This window comes from Oncorhynchus mykiss, chromosome 2, assembly GCF_057628025.1.
Source record: "Oncorhynchus mykiss isolate SJ-2025 chromosome 2, ASM5762802v1, whole genome shotgun sequence".
NCBI classification, from domain to species: Eukaryota; Metazoa; Chordata; class Actinopteri; order Salmoniformes; family Salmonidae; genus Oncorhynchus; species Oncorhynchus mykiss.
Window position 1 is genome coordinate 29,147,801 of NC_143023.1, and position 23,668 is coordinate 29,171,468.

Genomic DNA, 23,668 nt, shown 5'->3' on the forward strand with positions numbered 1-23,668 from the left:
GGTGTCATGCCCTTTTCACGACTGTCTTGGTGTGTTTCGACCATGATAGTTTGTTGGTGGTGTAGACACCAAGGAACTTGAAACTCTCAACCTGCTCCACTACAGCCCCATCGATGTCAACGGGGGAGTGTTATGCCCTCCTTTTCCTGTAGTCCACGATCAGCTCCTTTGTCTTGCTCACACACACACTGCCATGTCTCTCACATTCTCCCTATAGGCCGTTTCATCGCTGTTGGTGATCAGGCCTACCACTGTTGCGTCATCAGCAAACTTAATGATGGTTTTGGATTTGTGCTTGGCCATGCAGTTGTGGGTTAACGGGGAGTACAGGAGGGGACTAAGCATGCACCCCTGAGCGGCCCCCGTGTTGAGGATCAGCGTGGCAGATGTGTTGTTGCCTACCCTTACCACCTGGGGGCGGCCTGTCAGGAAGTCCAGTATCCAGGTGCAGAGGAAGGTGTTTAGTCCCCGGGTCCTTAGCTTAGTGATGAGCTTTATGGGAACTATGGTGTTGAACGCTGAGCTGTAGTCAATGAACAGCATTCTCACATGTGTTCCTTTTGTCCAGGTGGGAAATGGCAGTGTGGAGTGCAACTGAGATTGCATTGTCTGTGGATCGGATGGGTCAGTATGCAAATTTGAGTGGGTCTAAGGTTTCCAGGATGATGGTGTTGATGTAAGCCATGACCAGCCTTTCAAAGTACTTCATGGCTACCGACGTCAGTGCTACGGGGCGGAAGTCATTTAGGCAGGTTAACTTCGTGTTCTTGGGAACAGGGACTATGGTGGTCTGCTTGAAACAGACTTGGTCATGGAGAGGTTGAAAATGTAAATCAAGACACTTGCCAGTTGGTCCGTGCATGCTTTGAGTACACGTCCTGGTAATCCATATGGCCCAAAGGCCTTGTGAATGTTGACCCGTTTAAAGGTCTTGCTCACATTGGCTACGGAGAGTGTTATCACACAGTCGTCCGGAAAAGCTGGTGCTCTCATGCATGCTCCAGTGTTTTTTGCTTTGAAGCAAGCATGAAAGGCATTTAGCCCATTTGGTAGGCTCGCGTCACTGGGCAGCTCGCGGCTGGGTTTCCCTTTGTAGTTTGTAATAGTTTGCCAGCCCTGCCATATCCAACGAGTGTCAGAGCTGGTGTAGAAGGATTCAATCTTTGTCCTGTATTGTTGCTTTGCCTGTTTGATGGTTCGTCTGAGGGCATAGGGGGATTTCTTATAAGCATCCGGATTAGTGTCCTGCTTCTTGAAAAAGGCTGCATTTAACTCGGCGCAGATGTTGCCTGTAATCCATGGCTTCTGGCTGGGATATGTACATATGGTCACTGTGGGGATGACGTTGATGAAGCTGGTGACTGAGTTGGTATACTCCTCAATGCCATTATACACTGCTCAAAAAAATAAAGGGAACACTAAAATAACACATCCTAGATCTGAATGAATGAAATATTCTTATTAAATACTTTTTTCTTTACATATTTGAATGTGCTGACAACAAAATCACACAAAAATGATCAATGGAAATCAAATTTATCAACCCATGGAGGTCTGGATTTGGAGTCACACTCAAAATTAAAGTGGAAAACCACACTACAGGCTGATCCAACTTTGATGTAATGTCCTTAAAACAAGTCAACATGTGGCTCAGTAGTGTGTGTGGCCTCCACGTGCCTGTATGACCTCCCTACAACGCCTGGGCATGCTCCTGATGAGGTGGCAGATGGTCTCCTGAGGGATCTCCTCCCAGACCTGGACTAAAGCATCCGCCAACTCCTGGACAGTCTGTGGTGCAACGTGGCGTTGGTGGATGGAGCGAGACATGATGTCCCAGATATGCTCAATTGGATTCAGGTCTGGGGAACGGGCGGGCCAGTCCATAGCATCAATGCCTTCCTCTTGCAGGAACTGCTGACACACTCCAGCCACATGAGGTCTAGCATTGCCTTGCATTAGGAGGAACCCAGGGCCAACCGCACCAGCATATGGTCTCACAAGGGGTCTGAGGATCTCATCTCGGTACCTAATGGTAGTCAGGCTACCTCTGGCGAGCACATGGAGGGCTGTGCGCCCCCCCAAAGAAATGCCACCCTACACCATGACTGACCCACCGCCAAACCGGTCATGCTGGAGGATGTTGCAGGCAGCAGAACGTTCTCCACAGCGTCTCCAGACTCTGTCACGTCTGTCACGTGCTCAGTGTGAACCTGCTTTCATCTGTGAAGAGCACAGGGCGCCAGTGGCGAATTTGCCAATCTTGGTGTTCTCTGGCAAATGCCAAACGTCCTGCACGGTGTTAGGCTGTAAGCAAAACCCCCACCTGTGGACGTAGGACCCTCATACCACCCTCATGGAGTCTGTTTCTGACCGTTTGAGCAGACACATGCACATTTGTGGCCTGCTGGAGGTCATTTTGCAGGGCTCTCTCAGTGCTCCTCCTTGCACAAAGGCGGAGGTAGCGGTCCTGCTGCTGGGTTGTTGCCCTCCTACGGCCTCCTCCACGTCTCCTGATGTACTGGCCTGTCTCCTGGTAGCGCCTCCATGCTCTGGACACTACGCTGACAGACATCAAACCTTCTTGCCACAGCTCGCATTGATGTGCCATCCTGGATGAGCTGCACTACCTAAGCCACTTGTGTGGGTTGTAGACTCCGTCTCATGCTACCACTAGAGTGAAAGCACCGCCAGCATTCAAAAGTGACCAAAACATCAGCCAGGCAGCATAGGAACTAAGAAGTGGTCTGGTCACCACCTGCAGAACCACTCCTTTATTGGGGGTGTCTTGCTAAATGCCTATAAAGTTCCACCTGTTGTCTATTCCATTTGCACAACAGCATGTGAAATGTATTGTCAGTCAGTGTTGCTTCCTAAGTGGACAGTTTGATTTCACAGAAGTGTGATTGACTTGGAGTTACATTGTGTTGTTTAAGTGTTCCCTTTATTTTTTTGAGCAGTGTATAACATTCCAATGACAGTGCTATTTCTATATAATAGATATCCATCACTCACTGTCTGTTGAGCCTCTCATGCTGTTCAAGCTGTTGCTCTTCACCATAGACCCCGTCAGCGATTCGTGGCTGGAGCTTTCACTCAGGCCGCTCCAGCTGGACTGACGAATCAGGTTAGATTGTGGGCGGGATCGTTGGTTACTGTCCATTGTATCTTTTTAAAAAGACAAAACATGTTTCACCTCTGTTTTTACATATATAATGTTTTTTTTTTAAACCATTAAAAAAGGCCACTAAAACCAATTACATTTTTTTGTTACAAACAATAGTAAAATATAAATAAATAATGTCCTGACCTGTCCGCGAGCCTACTGAACCACTTTTCTGCCATTGTCTGACTGGCTGTCTGAACTGCGCCACGGCCATCAGAACGTTACGCAACTTGGCCCAGCGTAGACGGCCACCTTGATTGGTAGAGGGCCACTTGCTCTCCAGCACTGCCTGAGGAGAGCGGGCCGAGCCAGAGGTGAGTCAATATGGAGAAAAAAAATACAAACACTTACAGATGAGATCACAGACGGGGTTCAACTTTTAATTGAAGTAAATAATGTCTCACCTTGTTGTAGTATGCATAGGTGATGGTGTTGGGTGTGATCCCAGCTTTCTTCATCTCCAGAAGTACCCTAACAGCAAGCACAGGCTGCCCGTACTGCCCACACAGCTGCATCAGGATCCTGTAACACACCTCATCCGGTAGTACCACCTTCCTGGTCTCCATGTGCTTGAGCACCTCGTATGCTGTTTGCAAGGCACGCACCTTGGCACTCTCCGCCCGCACAAAGGTGGGCAGGTATATGAACCACAGCCCATAGCAGTGGCCCAGCAGGCATTTGGACCACATGTCGGGCACTGCCGAGTATATCTGTGCCCGCTTCTGTGCCAGCTTAATCTCCTAAAGGAGAGAGAGGGATACAGAGGAGTTAGGTCATCCAATCTAGATTTACAAAAGCTGTAATAATGTGGTTCCTATGTGTCCTAGAAGGCAAACTTAACAACGCTGAAGGGTGCTTGGGGTATTCACCCAAAATACACAGCCGTCACTGTGCTTCTGCTTTTAAATATTGAATGAAGGATGAAATATGAATGTTCATTAAATTCAAATGGCACAGAAAAACAGTGAAGTATGTTCCCTCTTTAGCTGTGGAAAACTGGGTTATCATAAAGCTAACTGGGGAGTCTTGAACAGATCAAGTTGATTGATACTAATACATTTTGATATGCTGGCAGGGTAATGCTCTTAATAAAATAATAAAGATTGAAATGAAACAGCGTGAGTCAGCCTCTTATTATTGTATAGTTCCTAGTGGTTTTGATAAAGTGGATCCACTGGGGTTGTGTTGGCTTTCAGTTGGGTTGCATTGGGGCTCTGGTGCGGCGGTTGAGTTCTGTACCTGTTTAGTCCGTCGCGGGGCAGGGCTGCTGGGGGCACTCCCCTTGGTAGGGACACGTAGCTGGTCCTGAGGCTGGTCAAACAGATCCATGCAGAGCACAGGGAACGTGTCATAGCTGTAAACAGACAAACACGCCATCACTGGTCACAGCATCAGACAATATAAAGTGCCGGGGCCCTTATTTGTGCTCATCTAGAATCAGATCAACCCTCTTATTCTTTATCATTTAAAAGACTAAACTGATCCTAGTCCCAGCCCTACTCTGAGAAGCTTAGTGAACACATACCCTGCTATATGTAGCGCCTGTGTTACCTGTAGTGAGTGGGGCACTCTGAACCGTCTGGCTCCTGGGGTTCCTCTGGGGGCATGATGAAGACCGTGTGCTCCCCACTGTGGGCCTCGTCCAGGTCTATCAGACGCACCTCCTCAGGCTTCTCCACATCCGACTGCTTACACACACCACATACATACACAGGTAGACACAAACATTGACAACATAGAGGGCAGGAATGGATCACACACATTTCCATTAGCTGCGCAAATACAAAAAGGCTCATCCGGTTTCAGTATTAGAATCAACACACTAAAGGCTTCCATAAGATATGGTGCATCACTAAACATCCTGTAAAACACGAAGATGTGATTTTGACCTTCTGGACACACTCGTCGAAGAACTCCAGACAGGCGTGGCGGTCACTGACGAATGAGCACTCCTCGATGAACTGAGTGAACATCTGGGTCCTGGTCAGTTGGGTGTAGAACTTCTGGTGGGTGCGTTCACGAGACTTCAGGAAGCCTGCAAGAGCCAGGGAGTGGTTAACTTCACACATTAAAACACTAGCTTCGTAGGTGCTGTAAAACACCCACACACACGTACTCAGCTAGAAAGTTCTATAATATTTGTGTACACTTGTGTACATTTTTTTGTGAGTTATGAGTCCCACTGACCCTGCAGGTTGAAGAGGGAGCTGCAGTCGGTGGTCCTGTCTGAGGGGGCCTGGGTGATGGGCAGCAGGAAGGCACGGTAGCCCTTCAGCAAGCAGCTCATGAAACGCAGGAAGGCCTCCTGGATCTCCAGCTCCAGCTGTTTCTGACGCCCGTAGATCAGGTCATAGTCCGTCAGCAGGAACTCCAGGGTGGCCTCCTCTTGGCCAGTGGTGTAGACTGATGGAGGGGAATGTGGGGAGGGGGGAGAGGAAAAGTGAGGGAAATGGGGATAGTGGTGGAGAAAGGCACAAAGATAAAATTATGAAGACAAAAAGGATTGGCACATTGAATTATCAAGAGTCAGATGTATTGCACCAATATGTTTCAGCTTTTACTCATATTCCAGCATCGGTCCCTAGATGGGCTTCAGAATAAGTAGACTAGATGATGTAAAATGATTGACAGAAGGGAGATGAGAAGAGAATGCATGGAGTCTCCAGCCATCACCCACTTTTCTCCAGAGTCTTCATCAAGTTGGTGAGGGTATTCACCAGCATCTTGCCTTGCTTCCTTGGTAGCGATCGCCATGACAATGGCTTCTTGTCCTCTGCTCTGCAGGAGAAGAGAAAACAAAACTATGGATTTCATCCTTTCAAACGTGCGTATGTTTGGTTTTGTTGCTTCCTCTTCTATCAGTTGCATCCTGGTCCAGGTCCTTCAAGGTCAGTGTACTCACTGAAAGATGGTGTTGGTGTCCAGGTCAACACACACCACGTCAGTAGGGGGGTCATAGAGGTCAAAGTAGCTGGAGTGGACGCCCACGATGAAGGGCATGGGGGCACACAGTACGTCTGCCAGCCGCAGCGGGCACAGGGGGATGTACGGGCAGTGCCAACGCAGAGGGAACGTCATCTGGAGGGATAGAGTGCATTCTTTGATTGGAATGAGTGTGTGTGTACCTATATGTCTTTGTGTGTGTGGCGGTGTGTGTGTGATTGCATACGTTGGTGTAGGTTTGGCGTGTGTGTGTAACTCACAGACACCAGGGCCTCGCTGACGGAGGTGAGGACGTCGGGGCGGAGGGAGTGTAGCAGTAGTTTGTGCTCCGTCAGCACGGCCAGCAGCAGGACACAGGCGTTCTCAGGGCCCAGGTTCTGCAGCAGCTTCACAAAGCTAGCACCACTACAGACAGAAAAGAACAGCCTATTTATCAATTCATTATTGTTTTCATTGATTCACTTCAATATGATACTAGAAATTCCTCAGGGGAAACTAAGCCATTGTTGGAGTGATAGCTCCTAGCGCAAAATAACGCATTCCACTACAGTTTATTGCGACTCGACCTAATGCAGATTTACTGTACTGACCTGAGCAGTAAGGGGGAGGAGACAGGCTGACAGAGGAGAAGGTTGTCATAGGGGGAGAGCTGAAATGACACACACACATTTTTCATTAACAAACCAACATGGTGGACAATAATCTACAGGTCTAAGAAAGAAAGTTCAGCCATGCTTCAATTTCATAGACCACCATTCACCAAATTGATATATGTTGATTTGAAACAAGCCATAAGGAATCAAGTTTGAAAAGCCTCATTTGACTCGATTTGTGTTTGAGAAAACCCCAAACAACTTAAACAACTGTCTCTACTTTCTAGTGCCGGAAGGATCATTCAGTGATGTGAAATTATTTTAAATCCACAGTAAAATATAGATTGTTTTGATTGGGTGTTATTTTTACCCTGTCCATCTGCACACACTAACCAGTGAAATATTCAATTAATTCAACACCCATTTCCTGTGGGGGAGGAAGTCAAATCTTTAGTGAGAAACACCACAATGCTACTGGTGTCAAGTTCAAATAGAACTCAAGCGGAGTTTCCGCTTGTAACACACACACAGGCATATACAAGCACACACAGAGCAAGCAAGCTTTTGTTCTAAACTAGCACTAAAACACCTGACTCAACTAATAATCACAGTCATGCCTTACTTGAATTAGCAGTTTTAATGCTGCCTTCTGTGTAGCCCGGAGCTAAACCAATGCATAGCAAGGTTTTCCATTCCACCTTTCTGATTCTTTCAAGTGCTTTGATGTGTTAATAAGGAATAAAGATAATGTGAATTGAGTTAATTGAGTTAAAGACAGGTGTCCCTACCTGCACTAGGATGCGAGGCCGCTGAGGGGAAGGGAATGGGACGTTGTGCATGAAGCTGGAGATGTGCCTGGAGAGAGCAGAGTTCCTGTTAATAAATCAACCAACCATAACATGAATCAATAGCCAATAGGCCTACGGTTTGTTAGCCACTAGATCAGCCAGTTTAGGTTCATAAAGACACATTGCTGATATTTGCCATGAAGGGCCACTGACTTCTCGAGGGGTAGCACGTGGGGTCCGGAGATGGAGTATCGGTAGACAAAGGTGAGGAACTTCTGGAAGACGGTGAAGAAGGGCCAGTGGGAGAGAACACACACGCTCTTCTTCACTTGCAGGGTGCGGTTGGTGATAGGCCGCCGGTCCACCACGCTCACCAGGCCAAGACGGACGCTCTGCCGCTCCGAGAGGCACTCCCGTGGGAACGCCTCATAGAACTGGATGGCAGCACCGTAAACCTGGGACGAGAAGAGGAGAAACGGGAATGTTAAAAACTAAGGATTCAGCTAACGCTAGATGCTATGAACTGTGTGAACAGTTAGCATTTAGCAAATGCTAGATAGATTTTTTTTTATTAAACTGTGAGCGAGTTCATACTGGAGTCATTTGCATCTCAGTGTTTTTGTTGTTGTTTTTATAGCTTCTTGCTGCTGTCGCAGACAAAGTCTATATAGTGGGCCAATTTAAAACTTGTCATTTAAGTAGACAAGCATGATATTGAAAAGCTGCATTGGTAAATAACTACGCACAACTCAATCAACAGATAGTTGGTATTTATCAACATTAGAACTTGTCAATGTTCATATATCACACTTGATATGCATTTCTTTGTGAGTGTGTATTTGTGAACCTTGTCAGCCACTGTAGGTCATGGCATTTTGTAGAATTAGAAATACTTCAGCCCATCTAGAATTAGTTTTTGTTGTCGCAATCATAGAATTAGCAACATACTCCTCACTGGGGTGTAATTTAAAAAAAATGTATTTCACCTTTATTTAACCAGGTAGGCTACTTGAGAACAAATTCTCATTTGCAACTGCAACCTGGCCAAGATAAAGCATAGCAGTGTGACACAGACAACAACAGAGTTACACATGGAGTAAACAATAAACAAGCCAATAACACAAACAGGTCAATAACACAGTAGAGAAAAGAAAGTCTATATACAGTGTGTTCAAAAGGCATGAGGAGGTAGGCAATAAATAGGCCATAGTAGCGAATAATTAGAATTTAGCAGATGATGATGTGCAAGTAGAGATACTGGTGTGCAAAAGAGCAGAAAAGTAAATAAAATAAAAACAGTAAGGGGATGAGGTAGGTAGATTGGGTGGGCTATTTACAGATGGACTATGTACAGCTGCAGTGATCGGTTAGCTGCTCAGATGTTTAAAGTTGGTGAGGGAAATAAAAGTATCCAACTTCATCGATTTTTGCAATTCGTTCCAGGCACTGGCAGCAGAGAACTGGAAGGAAAGGCAGCCAAATGAGGTGTTGGCTTTGGGGATGATCAGTGAGATATACCTTGTGATTGTGATGTCATCACTCATGACGCTATTCCCTAATCATAATCAGATGAGTTCTGAGTTACCATAGTGATGATTACTATATCAAACAAAATTAATGGAACATCATATTCCAAAATCGTCAGTTTATGAAAAATCATTTGAAGAGACAACCTTGCTATTTCTGCAGATTTTTTCAAGCTGATTTTTCACATTCATAGGACCCTCTGTTCAACAAATCAATTAATTGAGAACTAAGTGTGTCCATGTCCCGAAGAACTGCAGTTTCTGATGAAGAGAAAATTGTCAGCCGTGCGAGAGGTCGATCCAGGGCTAGATGCCACTGCCCTACATTGGTAAACCAGCCAATACATAAGACTGTACTTATTAGTAACACAGAGGTTCTGTAATAAACTTTTTCAGTTATGTTTCAAATGAAAGCAAATTTGAGAGTGGTCTTGGCTGAGAGTTGTTTAATTTTGTCCATACAAAGGAGAGAAGGCACTGACTCTGTGACCCAAACAGTGAAACACCCTCAGAAGGCAGAAAAGGACATAATGAATCATGGACGTAGTGAGTGTGTCCCTCGAAGAAGGGGAAGATCTGTAAGTTTAAAAAAAAATCATATGAAAATGTTGTTTTAACACGATAGCCTAATGTTAGATTTCTTAATCTGATGCCATTAACAAATAATTCTGATGACATTAACAAGGAATTCCTGATTCCTGTCATGTTCATGGTAATAAAACATTCTATTTTCAGGAGGATGAGAAATCTGTCTACGTGAGAAGCGCAGATCCAGGATCAGACGCCACTGCCCAATTTGGACAAACCAGCCCTTATTCTCATTGGTTAATACAGTATGGAAGAAGACTGACATTTTCTGAAAAGTTATAATTTTTTTTTTTAATAATTTTTTACACCTGGTTCCGCCTCAACTTTCAATCTACAGTAAACAATAAATAAAATAAACAGTTATTTCATTGTCTTAACAGATCCATACAAAAGAGAGAGATGGCACTGACTCTGTGTCCCAAAAAGTGGACTACTCTCAGAATGCAGAGAGGGACGTTATGACTTGCGGACGGAGTGTGTCATCTATCCCTCAAAGAATGCCAATAACTGAGTTTTAAAAAGTTTTAAAAACCTTTAAAAACATGCTACCCTAATCTCAAATTCTTCATCGCATGCCATACGCAAATCATTCTTGATCCATGTCATGTTCTTGTCATAATGATAATTGAAACCTTTTTTTTCCAGGAAGACGAGAAAACTGTCTGCCATGAAAGAGGCAGATCCAGGACCAGACATCACTGCCCATCTTTGGTAAACCAGCCCATACATTCATTATGGCACTGGCATTTCCATTTTTTCAGATCTGTTTCAAGTGAAGACAAATGTGAGAGTGGTCTTGTCTATACTCTCCATATAGGCTAAGTGTTGTTCCATTTGCACTGACTCTGTGACCCAAACAGTGGAACACCCACAGAAGGCAGAGGGGAATGTAATGAATCGATAACGCCCAAGGCCAATAACTGTGAATTTAAAAAACAATTAAAATCAAATATTGCCAAAACACTACAGCCTATTGCCATATGCTAACCATTCTTGATCAATGTAACGGTCTTGTTTGCATGATTATATGGAAACCTTTTCTTTTTTCAGGACGACAAGAAAATTGTCTGCCATCAGAGAGGTCATTCCAGGACCAGACACCACTGCCCAACTTCAGTAAACACGGGCATTTTCTGATTCGCTTTTCTGCTCTGTTTTAAGTGAAGGCAGATGTGAAAGCGGTCTCGGTTAAATTTCCATATAGGCTTATATTAGTTTCATTTTGTCTTAACAGATCCATGCAAAGGAGAGAGATGGCACAGACTCCCAAACAGTGGAACCTGCACTGACGCCTACTGACTCCCAAACAGTGGAACCTGCACTGACGCCTACTGACTCCCAAACAGTGAAACCTGCACTGACGCCTACTGACTCCCAAACAGTGGAACCTGCACTGACGCCTACTGACTCCCAAACAGTGGAACCTGTACTGACGCCTACTGACTCCCAAACAGTGAAACCTGCACTGACGCCTACTGACTCCCAAACAGTGGAACCTGTACTGACGCCCACCGATTCCCAAACAGTGGAACCTGCACTGACGCCTACTGACTCCCAAACAGTGGAACCTGTACTGACGCCTACTGACTCCCAAACAGTGAAACCTGCACTGACGCCTACTGACTCCCAAACAGTGGAACCTGCACTGACGCCTACTGACTCCCAAACAGTGGAACCTGTACTGACGCCCACCGATTCCCAAACAGTGGAACCTGCACTGACGCCTACTGACTCCCAAACAGTGGAACCTGTACTGACGCCTACTGACTCCCAAACAGTGGAACCTGTACTGACGCCTACTGACTCCCAAACAGTGGAACCTGCACTGACGCCTACTGACTCCCAAACAGTGAAACCTGCACTGACGCCTACTGACTCCCAAACAGTGGAACCTGTACTGACGCCCACCGATTCCCAAACAGTGGAACCTGCACTGACGCCTACTGACTCCCAAACAGTGGAACCTGTACTGACGCCCACCGATTCCCAAACAGTGGAACCTGCACTGACGCCTACTGACTCCCAAACAGTGGAACCTGTACTGACGCCTACTGACTCCCAAACAGTGGAACCTGCACTGACGCCTACTGACTCCCAAACAGTGGAACCTGCACTGACGCCCACCGATTCCCAAACAGTGGAACCTGCACTGACTCCCAAACAGTAGAGCACCCTCAGAAGGCAGAGGGAGATCACATGAGGAAAAAACAGGACCTAAGCCTTTTTTAACAGAAATGTGACAGAATGTTCAAGAGAGAGAGGGAGTGGTTAGAGGACAAGAGGAGAGAGATCAGAAAGAGGGAGATCCTATGGAGACAGAAAACTGGAAGTAGAGGGTAGATACCTAGCCAAGATGGAGGGCATGGCTTGGCGAGTCCAGGATTTGTCCAGAGAAAGACAGAATAACAAAGGGTGGTCAATCAAAGGTGAACTTTAGTGACTAAACTCAGCAAAAAAATAAATGTCCCTTTTTCAGGATCCTGTCTTCAAAAATAATTTGTAAAAACCCAAATAACTTCACAGAACTTCATTGTAAAGGGTTTAAACACTGTTTCCCATGCATGTTCAATGAACCTTAAACAATTAATGAACATACACCTGTGGAACGGTCGTTAAGACACTAACAGCTTACAGACGGTAGGCAATTAAGGTCACAGTTATGAAAACTTAGGACACTAAAGAGGCCTTTCTACTGACTCTGAAAAACACCAAAGAAAGACGCCCAGGGTCCCTGCTCATCTGCGTGAATGTGCCTTAAGTATGCTGCAAGGAGGCATGAGGACTGCAGATGTGGCCAGGGCAATAAATTGCAATGTCCATACTGTGAGATGCCTAAGACAGCGCTACAGGGAGACAGGACGGACAGCTGATCGACCTCGCAATGGCAGACCACGTGTAACAACACCTGCACAGGATCGATACAGCCGAACATCACACCTGCAGGACAAGTACAGGATGGCAATAACAACTTCCAGAGTTACACCAGGAACGCACAAACCCTCCATCAGTGCTCAGACTGTCCGCAATAAGCTGAGAGAGGTTGGACTGAGGGCTTGAAGGCCTGTTGTAAAGCAGGTCCTCACCAGACATCACCGGCAACAACGTCACCTATGGGCACAAACCCACTGTCACTGGCCCAGACAGGACTGGCAAAAAGTGCTCTTCACTGACGAGTTGCGGTTTTGTCTCACCAGGGGTGATGGTCGGATTCGTATTTATCGTTGAAGGAATGAGCGTTACACGGAGGCCTGTACTCTGGAGTGGGATCGATTTGGAGGTGGAGGGTCCGTCATGGTCTGGGGCGGTGTGTCACAGCATCATTGGACTGAGCTTGTTGTCATTGCAGGCAATCTCAACGCTGTGCGTTACAGGGAAGACATCCTCCTCACTCAAGTGGTACCCTTCCTGCAGGCTCATCCTGACATGACCCTACAGCATGACAACGCCACCAGCCATACTGCTCATTCTGTGCGTGATTTCCTGCAAGACAGGAATGTCAGTGTTCTGCCATGGCCAGTGAAGAGCCCGGATCTCAATCCCATTGAGCACGTCTGGGACCTGTTGGATCGGAGGGTGAGGGCTAGGGCCATTCCTTTGCAGGTGCCTAGGTGGAAGAGTGGGGTAACATCTCACAGCAAGAACGGGCAAATCTGGTGCAGTCCATGAGGAGGAGATGCACTGCAGTACTTAATGCAGCTGGTGGCCACACCAGATACTGACTAACTTTTGATTTTGACCACCCCTTTGTTCAGGGACACATTATTCCATTTCTGTTAGTCACATGTCTGTGGAACTTGTTCAGTTCATGTCTCAGTTGTTGAATCTTATGTTCATACAAATATTTACATGTTAAGTTTTCTGAAAGTAAATACAGTTGACAGTGAGAGGACGTTTCTTTTTTTGCTGAGTTTCTTTCAGCACTATAATGTTGTTTCTACTGTACTATCCTTCTGTTTAGTAAACTATCATCTCTTCAACGTAACCATTTTAGAACGAATCCAGTAGTAGCAGTAGTACAACTAAACAAGAATTAGTAGCTATACTAGTATTCTGTTGTTATTGCAGTTAAACAATACTTGTTATCTATCTCAGAAAAATAATGGGCAGGTCCCCCAGGTGACAGGACAAGGCAGTGGATAAGAAAACACGGCTTGAGAGCAAGGCTGAGAGGAAAGAGCAGAAAAGAAAGGATAGGGAACAGAGAAAGGAAAGGGGAAGAGGCTGGTGATGGAGATGATGGTGCAGGGAAAGAGTACAGGGGTGATTTGGCTTGAAATAGGTCTGAGGAGGTTCTGGAAACAGTTGAAGAAAGGGGTCAGGTTCATCCTGGGAACATCCTAATAGGATGATTATGATTTATATTTTGGAATAAACTGGGCTTTTATTATAATTATTTTTGCTTGTTGTCTGGATTTAATATGAATTAGGAAACTTTACTATTACCATTATGATTGTCACTGTTACTGCAGGCATCATGGATGGAGTGAAGTATTTCAATGTCTGACAAATAATAACATCTTAAGTTATTGTCATTTGTTGAAATTGACTGAACCGGTGACTTGCAACGAGCTACAATAGATTATACATTCACCTGATATTATCTAGAGAAAATTCCTATACAGCTTAACACATAACCCAATGAACTAAATAGCTCAGCCACTGCGCAGTGTTAAGAGTGTTGGAGAGTGTGTGTGAGAAGAAGGCAGGTAGGCGGACACACCTTGTCACCACAGGCGCTAGTGAGGACGAAGGTAGAGAAGACAGGGAGCTGGTACTTGGTGTTGATGGGCCAGCTCTCCACCGTCACACCCATGGGCAGACAGAACATAGGCACAGACTCTGGCAGGGGGAACGACTCCACGTCCGCTTCAGGATACCGACTGATCAGACCTGGGAAACACACACACAGAGACAGACGGTTAATAAAAGTACCATTTTGATTAGTGACTACAGAGAGACTTTCATTTTTGGTAGATCTTTCTACTTCTAAATGTATTTAATTGTGAGAAGTAGATCAATAGGCCTCTGTTTACAATGTCACATATCGCGACGCAGCAGAATGAGTGCTGTGATACCGTCATAATGGAACAGTCTACACTCACCTGCTTCATAGACTAGGGCATTGGCTTTGGCTACAGCTCTCTTGTAGCACAGGTATAAGGCTGGACCCCACTGTGGAGCCAAAACAACAAAGCACAGTGAGAGAGAGAGGGATGGAGCGAGAAAGATAAAGAATTAAGTTAAAAAATAAATTTTAAAAACAGTAGAAAAACAGAGGGTTTCAAACCCACTATGCCAGTGTTGAGGTTCTTCTCCACCCGGCAGAAGGTGTGGGGGGCCACCTCCCCCTTACTGGGCAGCAGGAGGGAGATGTCTGTGACCCCCAGGGTGTGGAGGGCCTGGGACTCTGGGGCCCGGCGGTAAGTCAGGAAGGTGCGGTGGGTGGCGGGCCCCCCGGAGCTCAGGCTGGCTGAGCGGCTGTAGGGGGTGGTCTCGATCACATACCAGCCCTGCTTCACCACCTCTTTGCCCTCGTACAGCACCCTGGGGACCGGGGGAGGGGGCAGAGTCAGGACAATGAGTCAGTCAATGTCACTAGTTATACAGTTAACAGAAACCAATTTCTATCACTTATTCAAGGAAAGCTTTTCTTTTCATGTTTAGAAGACATCTCGCACTTTGTCCAGAATTAATGTATCATGTGACGTGCATAGCTCTTTCCATTAAAGAATCTATGGGTATGTATACAATTACATTTTGCAGTCATGCATGGCTTGGCCAGACATGCTTAATTTAATGAATATGGCGGTTCAGGGCTACATAGCAATAGCATACAATAAAACCTTTGTGGTCACACGTACATGGTTACAGCATGCAGTTTGTCGATAATTGCATAATGCAAGCTCAAAGCATTAGCTACAGAATGTGAACTCCAGTATGTGAACTCCAAGAACCATGCATAGCTTTAAATTGATGCTGTGGCTAATGTCTGACTCCAGCACACATTAGAATAGAATTATCATTTTTTTCATCACTGCTGGAGTGTCTCACCCGAGGTCGAGGATGGGTGGCTTGTCATGCCCACGGCGGTAACACAGGTACATGTGGGGGTTGTTGATGAGTCCGGTGCTCAGCTCGGCCGGGTGGCCCCCCTGGGTCTTCTCGATGCAGGTGAAGCCCTCAGGCACCTCCTCCCCCAAGCCCCGGGCGATTACCGCCAGGTCTATGACCGGCTCCACCACCCGGCCCCCTCTCTGCTGGCCCTCTTCGTCCAGTGGGGCCAAGCCCCCCGGAGCCAGCCCTGCCACCACAAAGTAGTCCACTAGCTGGGGGCATTTCTCCTCCGTCATGCCGCCTGTCTGCCAACTGCTGTGGAGAAGGAGGGAGAGGGGGAGAAAAAGAGAGCGAGAAGTAGAGGGAACCAAATTGAGATTGTGCGATCTTGCTTATGTAAACATACATCTGGCTGAGCAGTTGATGATGAATGGATTTCTTCCTTCCGACAGTCTTATAGAAACAAAACCTTATTATTCAGACTGACAATATTGGGTTGATAACAATAACAATATCACTGCATGTGGTTTCCACAGTCCCACACACACACAAATATTTATTTTTGACTCAAAGGCCTTGAGTTATTCGCATTTCATACAGTTATGACCCGTCTGAGAGGTAGTCTGAGGATCAACAATAAGCTGCTAAATTCTGCTGAGATGGGAGATCCAACCAATTACCACTCATCCTCTCCCCACCCATTAGTTGAGTTAGTTTATTTCAGTATACATGGCAACTAAAAGTTGGATTTCATATGCATTAGGAAATACAACAAGAAAACAAAACAATAAATGTGATACAGTTGGCAAATCAAGAAAGTTAAGAAGTCGTGGATGGGATCAGGCTTGCACTTCGGATGGTCAGCCGAGGTCCGTAGCCTCAGCAGCACAGAGCGCACCTCTCCATTCCCAACTTCCTCTCTGTGCTTTGGGCTTCGTAGATAAGTCTATACCTACCCTAACCCTTTATAGATGCCAATCCTGCCATTGGCGCACAGGCTCACCATACATTTTGTGACTGTCAGAGTAGTGGACAATCTTCACTACTGCAAGCCATCTCTGCTAATGCAGTCCTATTTACTTCTGTAGTGTTGGGGCATTCAAAGCTAGCTAGCCAACATCGCTAGTAAGGTTAACCAAACCAAACATGTCAAATCTATTTAAAAGTTAATCAAAAAACTAAAAGCGATTCAGCGAATCATTAGAAACAAATAATGTGGATTCCTTCTCCAATCATTTCAGAGGGAGCATTACTGTCTAGAGAACATTTAGACAGGATGGATAGGCCTTCCTCACAGAGTGGATGAGTCGATAAGTCACTGCTAGGAAGACAGGACAGTGCAGGAAACTGAAGTCATTTTCATTATTCTTAGCAATGATTTAGGAATCCTTGTGAGTAAGTATTAGCTAGGTTGCCACTTGTTGTTAGCCAATTGAAATTTAGCTTCAGTTCATTAAAATAAATAGCTAGCCAGCTACTTAAACCTGTTGTCCAAAGATAACGTTATAAGCAGCCAGCTAGCTGTATCTGGCTAGTGAGGCTCGACCAGACCGGTGTATGTGTTGTGAAGCTAGCCATAGTAAGGATTAGGCACAAGTGGAATTTGCAGTTTGCCTTCAAAATAAAAGTATGTCATTGACAGTGATACAAATGAATACATAGTAGAATTATGCCATACTTTTATTTTGAAGGCTAGCCGCAAAGTCCACTATTGTCCGACCACCATTAATCAAATAAGAACTGTCTTATATATTAGGGTTATTTTAGATGATGACACCTAGCTATATAGTTAGCTAGCTAACTATTGCTACTGAAACATATATTGTTTTGCTACAATTTAGGGGAAGAACATTGTTTGCATCCATGAGCTAGCTAGCTTTTCTTTATGACCAGCACTGTAGGTGAGCGAGACAACTTTACCAGCATCATTGCATACGTATCGATGAATCGTTGTGACATATGAAATGATAGTGTAATAACTACGTAAAAAATGTATGTTAAATTATTATGTGACGTGCAGTCATATTAAGGTCTGCATTGGTCAACAAACCTATTTGACACGTTAAATCTTATATTTTTTTACACGCAAAGACCCAAACGCGTTCCATAGAAATCCTGGTTGAGAATGAAGCAACTGAACAACGAAATAGCACAGCAAGTAAGTGAAATAAATAGGTTTCGATTATGTTTTACTGGTAATGGGGACATACGTACATGCCACCAAAATAACTTTTTGGTCAGTGTGTGTGTGTAACCTTTATTTAACTAGGCAAGTCAGTTAAGAACAAAGTATTATTTACAATGACAGCCTACCCCGGCCAAATTGTGTATATACAGACTAGATTCGACCCAGGGACTGTAGTGACGCCTTTTGCACTGAGATGCAGTGCCTTAAACAGCTGCATCCATGTGTGTGTGTGTGTGTTAACTATTTAACTGTACTAGAATGCTTAAAAGGCTGCTAAACATTTTTATATCGGTTATCGATATCGTTTTTTTTGTAAGAAAAATATTGGATATTGGTAATCGGCCAAAAATGTCATATTGGTGCATCACTAGTAGAGGTCGACCGATTATGATTTTTCTACGCCGATACCGATTACTGGAGGACAAAAAAAGCTGGTGCCGATTAAATCAGCCATTAAAAAAAAAATATATATATATATATATATATATATATATATATATATATATATATATATATATATATATATACAGTGCCTTGCGAAAGTATTCGGCCCCCTTGAACTTTGCGACCTTTTGCCACATTTCAGGCTTCAAACATAAAGATATAAAACTGTATTTTTTTGTGAAAAATCAACAACAAGTGGGACACAATCATGAAGTGGAACGACATTTATTGGATATTTCAAACTTTTTTAACAAATCAAAAACTGAAAAATTGGGCGTGCAAAATTATTCAGCCCCCTTAAGTTAATACTTTGTAGCGCCACCTTTTGCTGCAATTACAGCTGTAAGTCGCTTGGGGTATGTCTCTATCAGTTTTGCACATCGAGAGACATTGACATTGACATGACATTTTTTCCCATTCCTCCTTGCAAAACAGCTCGAGCTCAGTGAGGTTGGATGGAGAGCATTTGTGAACAGCAGTTTTCAGTTCTTTCCACAGATTCTCGATTGGATTCAGGTCTGGACTTTGACTTGGCCATTCTAACACCTGGATATGTTTATTTTTGAACCATTCCATTGTAGATTTTGCTTTATGTTTTGGATCATTGTCTTGTTGGAAGACAAATCTCCGTCCCAGTCTCAGGTCTTTTGCAGACTCCATCAGGTTCTCTTCCAGAATGGTCCTGTATTTGGCTCCATCCATCTTCCCATCAATTTTAACCATCTTCCCTGTCCCTGCTGAAGAAAAGCAGGCCCAAACCATGATGCTGCCACCACCATGTTTGACAGTGGGGATGGTGTGTTCAGCTGTGTTGCTTTTACGCCAAACATAACGTTTTGCATTGTTGCCAAAAAGTTCAATTTTGGTTTCATCTGACCAGAGCACCTTCTTCCACATGTTTGGTGTGTCTCCCAGGTGGCTTGTGGCAAACTTTAAACTACACTTTTTATGGATATCTTTAAGAAATGGCTTTCTTCTTGCCACTCTTCCATAAAGGCCAGATTTGTGCAATATACGACTGATTGTTGTCCTATGGACAGAGTCTCCCACCTCAGCTGTAGATCTCTGCAGTTCATCCAGAGTGATCATGGGCCTCTTGGCTGCATCTCTGATCAGTCTTCTCCTTGTATGAGCTGAAAGTTTAGAGGGACAGCCAGGTCTTGGTAGATTTGCAGTGGTCTGATACTCCTTCCATTTCAATATTATCGCTTGCACAGTGCTCCTTGGGATGTTTAAAGCTTGGGAAATCTTTTTGTATCCAAATCCGGCTTTAAACTTCTTCACAACAGTATCTCGGACCTGCCTGGTGTGTTCCTTGTTCTTCATGATGCTCTCTGCGCTTTTAACGGACCTCTGAGACTATCACAGTGCAGGTGCATTTATACAGAGACTTGATTACACACAGGTGGATTGTATTTATCATCATTAGTCATTTAGGTCAACATTGGATCATTCAGAGATCCTCACTGAACTTCTGGAGAGAGTTTGCTGCACTGAAAGTAAAGGGGCTGAATAATTTTGCACGCCCAATTTTTCAGTTTTTGATTTGTTAAAAAAGTTTGAAATATCCAATAAATGTCGTTCCACTTCATGATTGTGTCCCACTTGTTGTTGATTCTTCACAAAAAAATACAGTTTTATATCTTTATGTTTGAAGCCAGAAATGTGGCAAAAGGTCGCAAAGTTCAAGGGGGCCGAATACTTTCGCAAGGCACTGTATATATATATATATATATATATATATATTTGTAATAATGACAATTACAACAATACTGAATGAACACTTATTTTAACTTAATATAATACATCAATAAAATATATTTAGTCTAAAAAATAATGAAACATGTTCAATTTGGTTTAAATAATGCAAAACCAAAGTGTTGGAGAAGAAAGTAAAAGTGCAATATGTGCCATGTTAAAAAGCTAATGTTGAAGTTCCTTGCTCAGAACATATGAAAGCTGGTGGTTCCTTTTAACATGAGTCTTCAATATTCCTAGGTAAGAAGTTTTAGGTTGTAGTTATTATTAGGACTATTGCTCCTTGCTGCACTCGTATAACAGGTGGTCAGCCTGCCACGGAGTCTCCTTGTGGAGTGCAATGTAATCGGCCATAATCGGTGTCCAGAAATGCCGATTACCGATTGTTATGAAAACTTGAAATCGTCCCTAATTAAATCGGCCATTCCGATTAATCGGTCGACCTCTAATCACTAGTATTTAGCACATCTAACGCGTAAGAGTACATATGCATGCCTAGAGTGTGAGAGAATTACTAAAAGGGCCTTTGAAAAGTGAGAGTAGAGGAAATCGATGGAGGTTGGGCTCCAAAGGTTGACTGGCAAACAGGAAGTGGCCACTGGCAGCCTGTTTCCTGTTATATTCCAAGAGTTCATCAGTAGCTTCCTTGTGACACTGGAGCACGGTGACACTTGTCCAGGGGGGAAATTATGACAGGCTACAGGAGGTAATAATATTCAGTGAGCTCCAAAATGACTATTTTTTGTTGTTTTGGCTCTGTACTCCAGCACTTTGGATTTGAAATTATACAACAAATACAATAACTTTAAGGTTAAAGTGCAGACTGTCAGCTTTAATTTGAGGGTATTTTCATCCATATCGGTGAACCGTTTAGAACTGTTTTTGTACATAGTTCCCCCATTTTAGGGGACCAAAAGTATTGGGACAAATTCACTTATATGTGTATTATATGAGGATTCTAGCATGACTACAGACAATCCTGAATTAATTGTGAACAACGATGAGTGAGCAAGTTAGACACACATATATAATAAACCCCCCCCATAATACTGACCTCCCGTTATTGTAATGTTGAGAGGTTAGCACGTCTTCAGGGTATGATGTGTGCATCTCTAACTTTCTCACTCATCATTATTCATGATTCATCCAGGATTATCTGTAATAATGGTAGCATCAAAATGTCATCCAATTCATAAACAGTTCACCCGATATGTATTAAAATACCCTCAAATTAAAGAAGACAGTCTGCACTTTAACTACATATGATTTGAAATGATACAATGACTATGTGCAGGAGTACAGAGCCAAAACAATAAAAAAAAATGTGTAACTGTCCCAAAAGTTTGAGCTTTTGAGTATTATTAATGTCTTATGAAAATAAATATTTCAGTGCAGTATTTGATGCAAAACAAACACACCAGTATAATGGCTCTGTTAGGCCCTAAGGCCTACAATGGTACTATAATAAAAGGGTGTTGCCCTGCTGGGAGCTTGTCAAGGACACTGAACCTCGGGGTTTTTCAGAAATTGCTGATGTAGGCTAATAATTGCTGGTTCCCTTTTTCATAATACCCTACGTGCATGGTAACGTTAACTTTCTATCTCTCACACACACGCTTGCGAATGTACACACACACACACTGGAAAACCCCTTTTGAGTACTGGATTGCCCCAATATCCAATATGTCTTAATATTAGTCACAATCCCTGCGACTGCAAGTTATTTCAATACGTTTGTCAATATAACTAAGAAATTAATTCATTAAAACTGTCAGTGGTTTGAACGAGAGAGAGAGCGCAAAAGAGAGAGCAAGCTCTGGGACTAGAGCGCCCACATCCTGACAAGAGGCTTTTGAAGTCCCATTCGTATGAAACCCAGTGCATCATAGATATAGAATTGAATACGCCATATTTAGACAAGCAACTAGAGAGAAGTAAAGGTCTTATTCCCCAGAATTATGACATGTCTGACAGTGCACTTCAGCCTTGAAGCAGTGGACCACCACCATGATCATACGAGCTGACATCAATGTGAAGTATTAGACCATGGCCTACTACTGAAGAAGATGGGTTGTTTTAGGGCAGGGGTTCGGTCTGTCATTCTGCTAGTTCTTTCCTCCCTGACTGATAACAAGTGCGGCCGTCAAGGACTAGAGTTGTGCATCCCTGCTTGGTTGAACTAATGTCAGACTTTCTGAGTCATAACTCTTGAAAAACATCCACAGGCGTACACAGATGACATAAGATTAAAACAAGTTGAGCACATGAATTCGGGTCGCTACCCACTTCGCCATCTAGTCTGTATTGCATCTTGAACATATCAGCCAGCCTCTCCCTCTGGCTGCTTTTCCAGATATTATAATAATTTACTTATATTATTATTCAGTGAGGTGATACAATACTTGAACATCTTGGCCATGTTCTGTTATAATCTCTACCCGGCACAGCCAGAAGAGGACTGGCCAGACCTCATAGCCTGGTTCCTCTCTAGGTTTCTTCCTAGGTTTTGGCCTTTCTAGGGAGTTTTTCTAGCCACCGTGCTTCTACACCTGCATTGCTTGCTGTTTGGGGTTTTAGGCTGGATTTCTGTACAGCACTTTGTGACATCAGCTGATGTAAGAAGGGCTATATAAATACATTTGATTTGAATACTTACAAAAACAAAGTATTGTGTGCAACATGAGAGTTCACCAAGAAATCATTGAGAAACAGTGGCTTAAACAATTTGTCAAAATAGGCTAGCTAATGCTCAGAAACAAAACTGCAAATGAAAGCCTTCCAGCCACTCACATCATACCTCAACCTCCTCAGAAACGTAGTTTCAAACAAGCAGGAAATAAAAAGAGCCACAAGATATTTAAAACAGGTCATGAGTTTGGTTCTTCTTTTAATTCACCTGCTATTATTGAGCACCAGCCGGGCTGGAAGGCCTGCCTATATATTTCCAAAAGATTATAAACCTAATGCAAGCTACTGAGGAATGAGTCATTTCAATGAACATTTTCTAGGAAAGGAGAAATTTACTCTACCTTACGTAGGTTAAATCCCCATATCAGTCAAATAAAGCAGTTAGTTATAGCTCACTGTGTATGTGAATTACAGTGTAGCTTTGTCTCCAACTGATTGAGAAGAGTTATTTCTGAGCCTGTGCAGTGACAACACTCAACCCGCACCCCCACATCTCTACAGGTGTGAGCTCATGATAAGGACACCCCAAACGGACAAGGAGAGCTCTGTTCAGGCTTGGCAGCTAGAAATCCTGCCCCTGAACTGGCAGACTGACACTCTCACTCTTCCTATACAGCAGGTTCTCAAACTCCTGACATGTTTGAGAATGTGTGAAATGATGTGTGTGAAGAGGTGCTACACGCATCATTTCACACGTCAACATTTCTTCATAGCTTTGTCAATAACACCCTCGAAATAACAGATCTTTACTTTGTGTTATGTAATACCTAGGGGAACATTGACAGCACAAAAGTGTGGAGATCTTTTTAAAAAAACTTCCAAATAATTTCTAATACTCACCACAGCACTCACAAAATGTATTTGAAATACAGCAGAATGTACAGTGCTAACAGATCTTTATGAACACTTGCAACTTAATGCCATACATTCTTCCT

General features: G+C 43.9%; 1 protein-coding gene across 7 annotated transcripts in view; it reads right to left on the reverse strand.

Moving 5' to 3' along the window:
* The window catches only part of LOC110486409 (DENN domain-containing protein 4B), a 44,828-nt gene that overhangs the window by 9,296 nt on the left and 11,864 nt on the right, over positions 1 to 23,668 (reverse strand). For 2 of the 7 annotated variants that reach the window (XM_090195915.1, XM_021558018.3), the window contains exons 2-18: positions 15,653 to 15,970; positions 14,893 to 15,145; positions 14,704 to 14,773; positions 14,322 to 14,491; positions 7,701 to 7,942; positions 7,488 to 7,554; positions 6,697 to 6,755; positions 6,367 to 6,511; positions 6,066 to 6,241; positions 5,841 to 5,941; positions 5,351 to 5,566; positions 5,053 to 5,198; positions 4,715 to 4,848; positions 4,403 to 4,517; positions 3,568 to 3,903; positions 3,308 to 3,452; positions 3,013 to 3,165 (exon numbers count right to left, since the gene is read on the reverse strand). In XM_090195915.1, the coding sequence (XP_090052041.1) occupies positions 3,013 to 3,165; positions 3,308 to 3,452; positions 3,568 to 3,903; positions 4,403 to 4,517; positions 4,715 to 4,848; positions 5,053 to 5,198; positions 5,351 to 5,566; positions 5,841 to 5,941; positions 6,066 to 6,241; positions 6,367 to 6,511; positions 6,697 to 6,755; positions 7,488 to 7,554; positions 7,701 to 7,942; positions 14,322 to 14,491; positions 14,704 to 14,773; positions 14,893 to 15,145; positions 15,653 to 15,951 (2,827 nt within the window). In that variant the 5' untranslated portion in view covers positions 15,952 to 15,970. Of the gene's footprint in view, positions 1 to 3,012; positions 3,166 to 3,307; positions 3,453 to 3,567; positions 3,904 to 4,402; positions 4,518 to 4,714; positions 4,852 to 5,052; positions 5,199 to 5,350; positions 5,567 to 5,840; positions 5,942 to 6,065; positions 6,242 to 6,366; positions 6,512 to 6,696; positions 6,756 to 7,487; positions 7,555 to 7,700; positions 7,943 to 14,321; positions 14,492 to 14,703; positions 14,774 to 14,892; positions 15,146 to 15,652; positions 15,971 to 23,668 lie in introns of all 7 variants that reach the window. The other 5 variants (XM_021558025.3, XM_021558001.3, XM_090195910.1 and 2 more) reach the window with 3 other exon arrangements.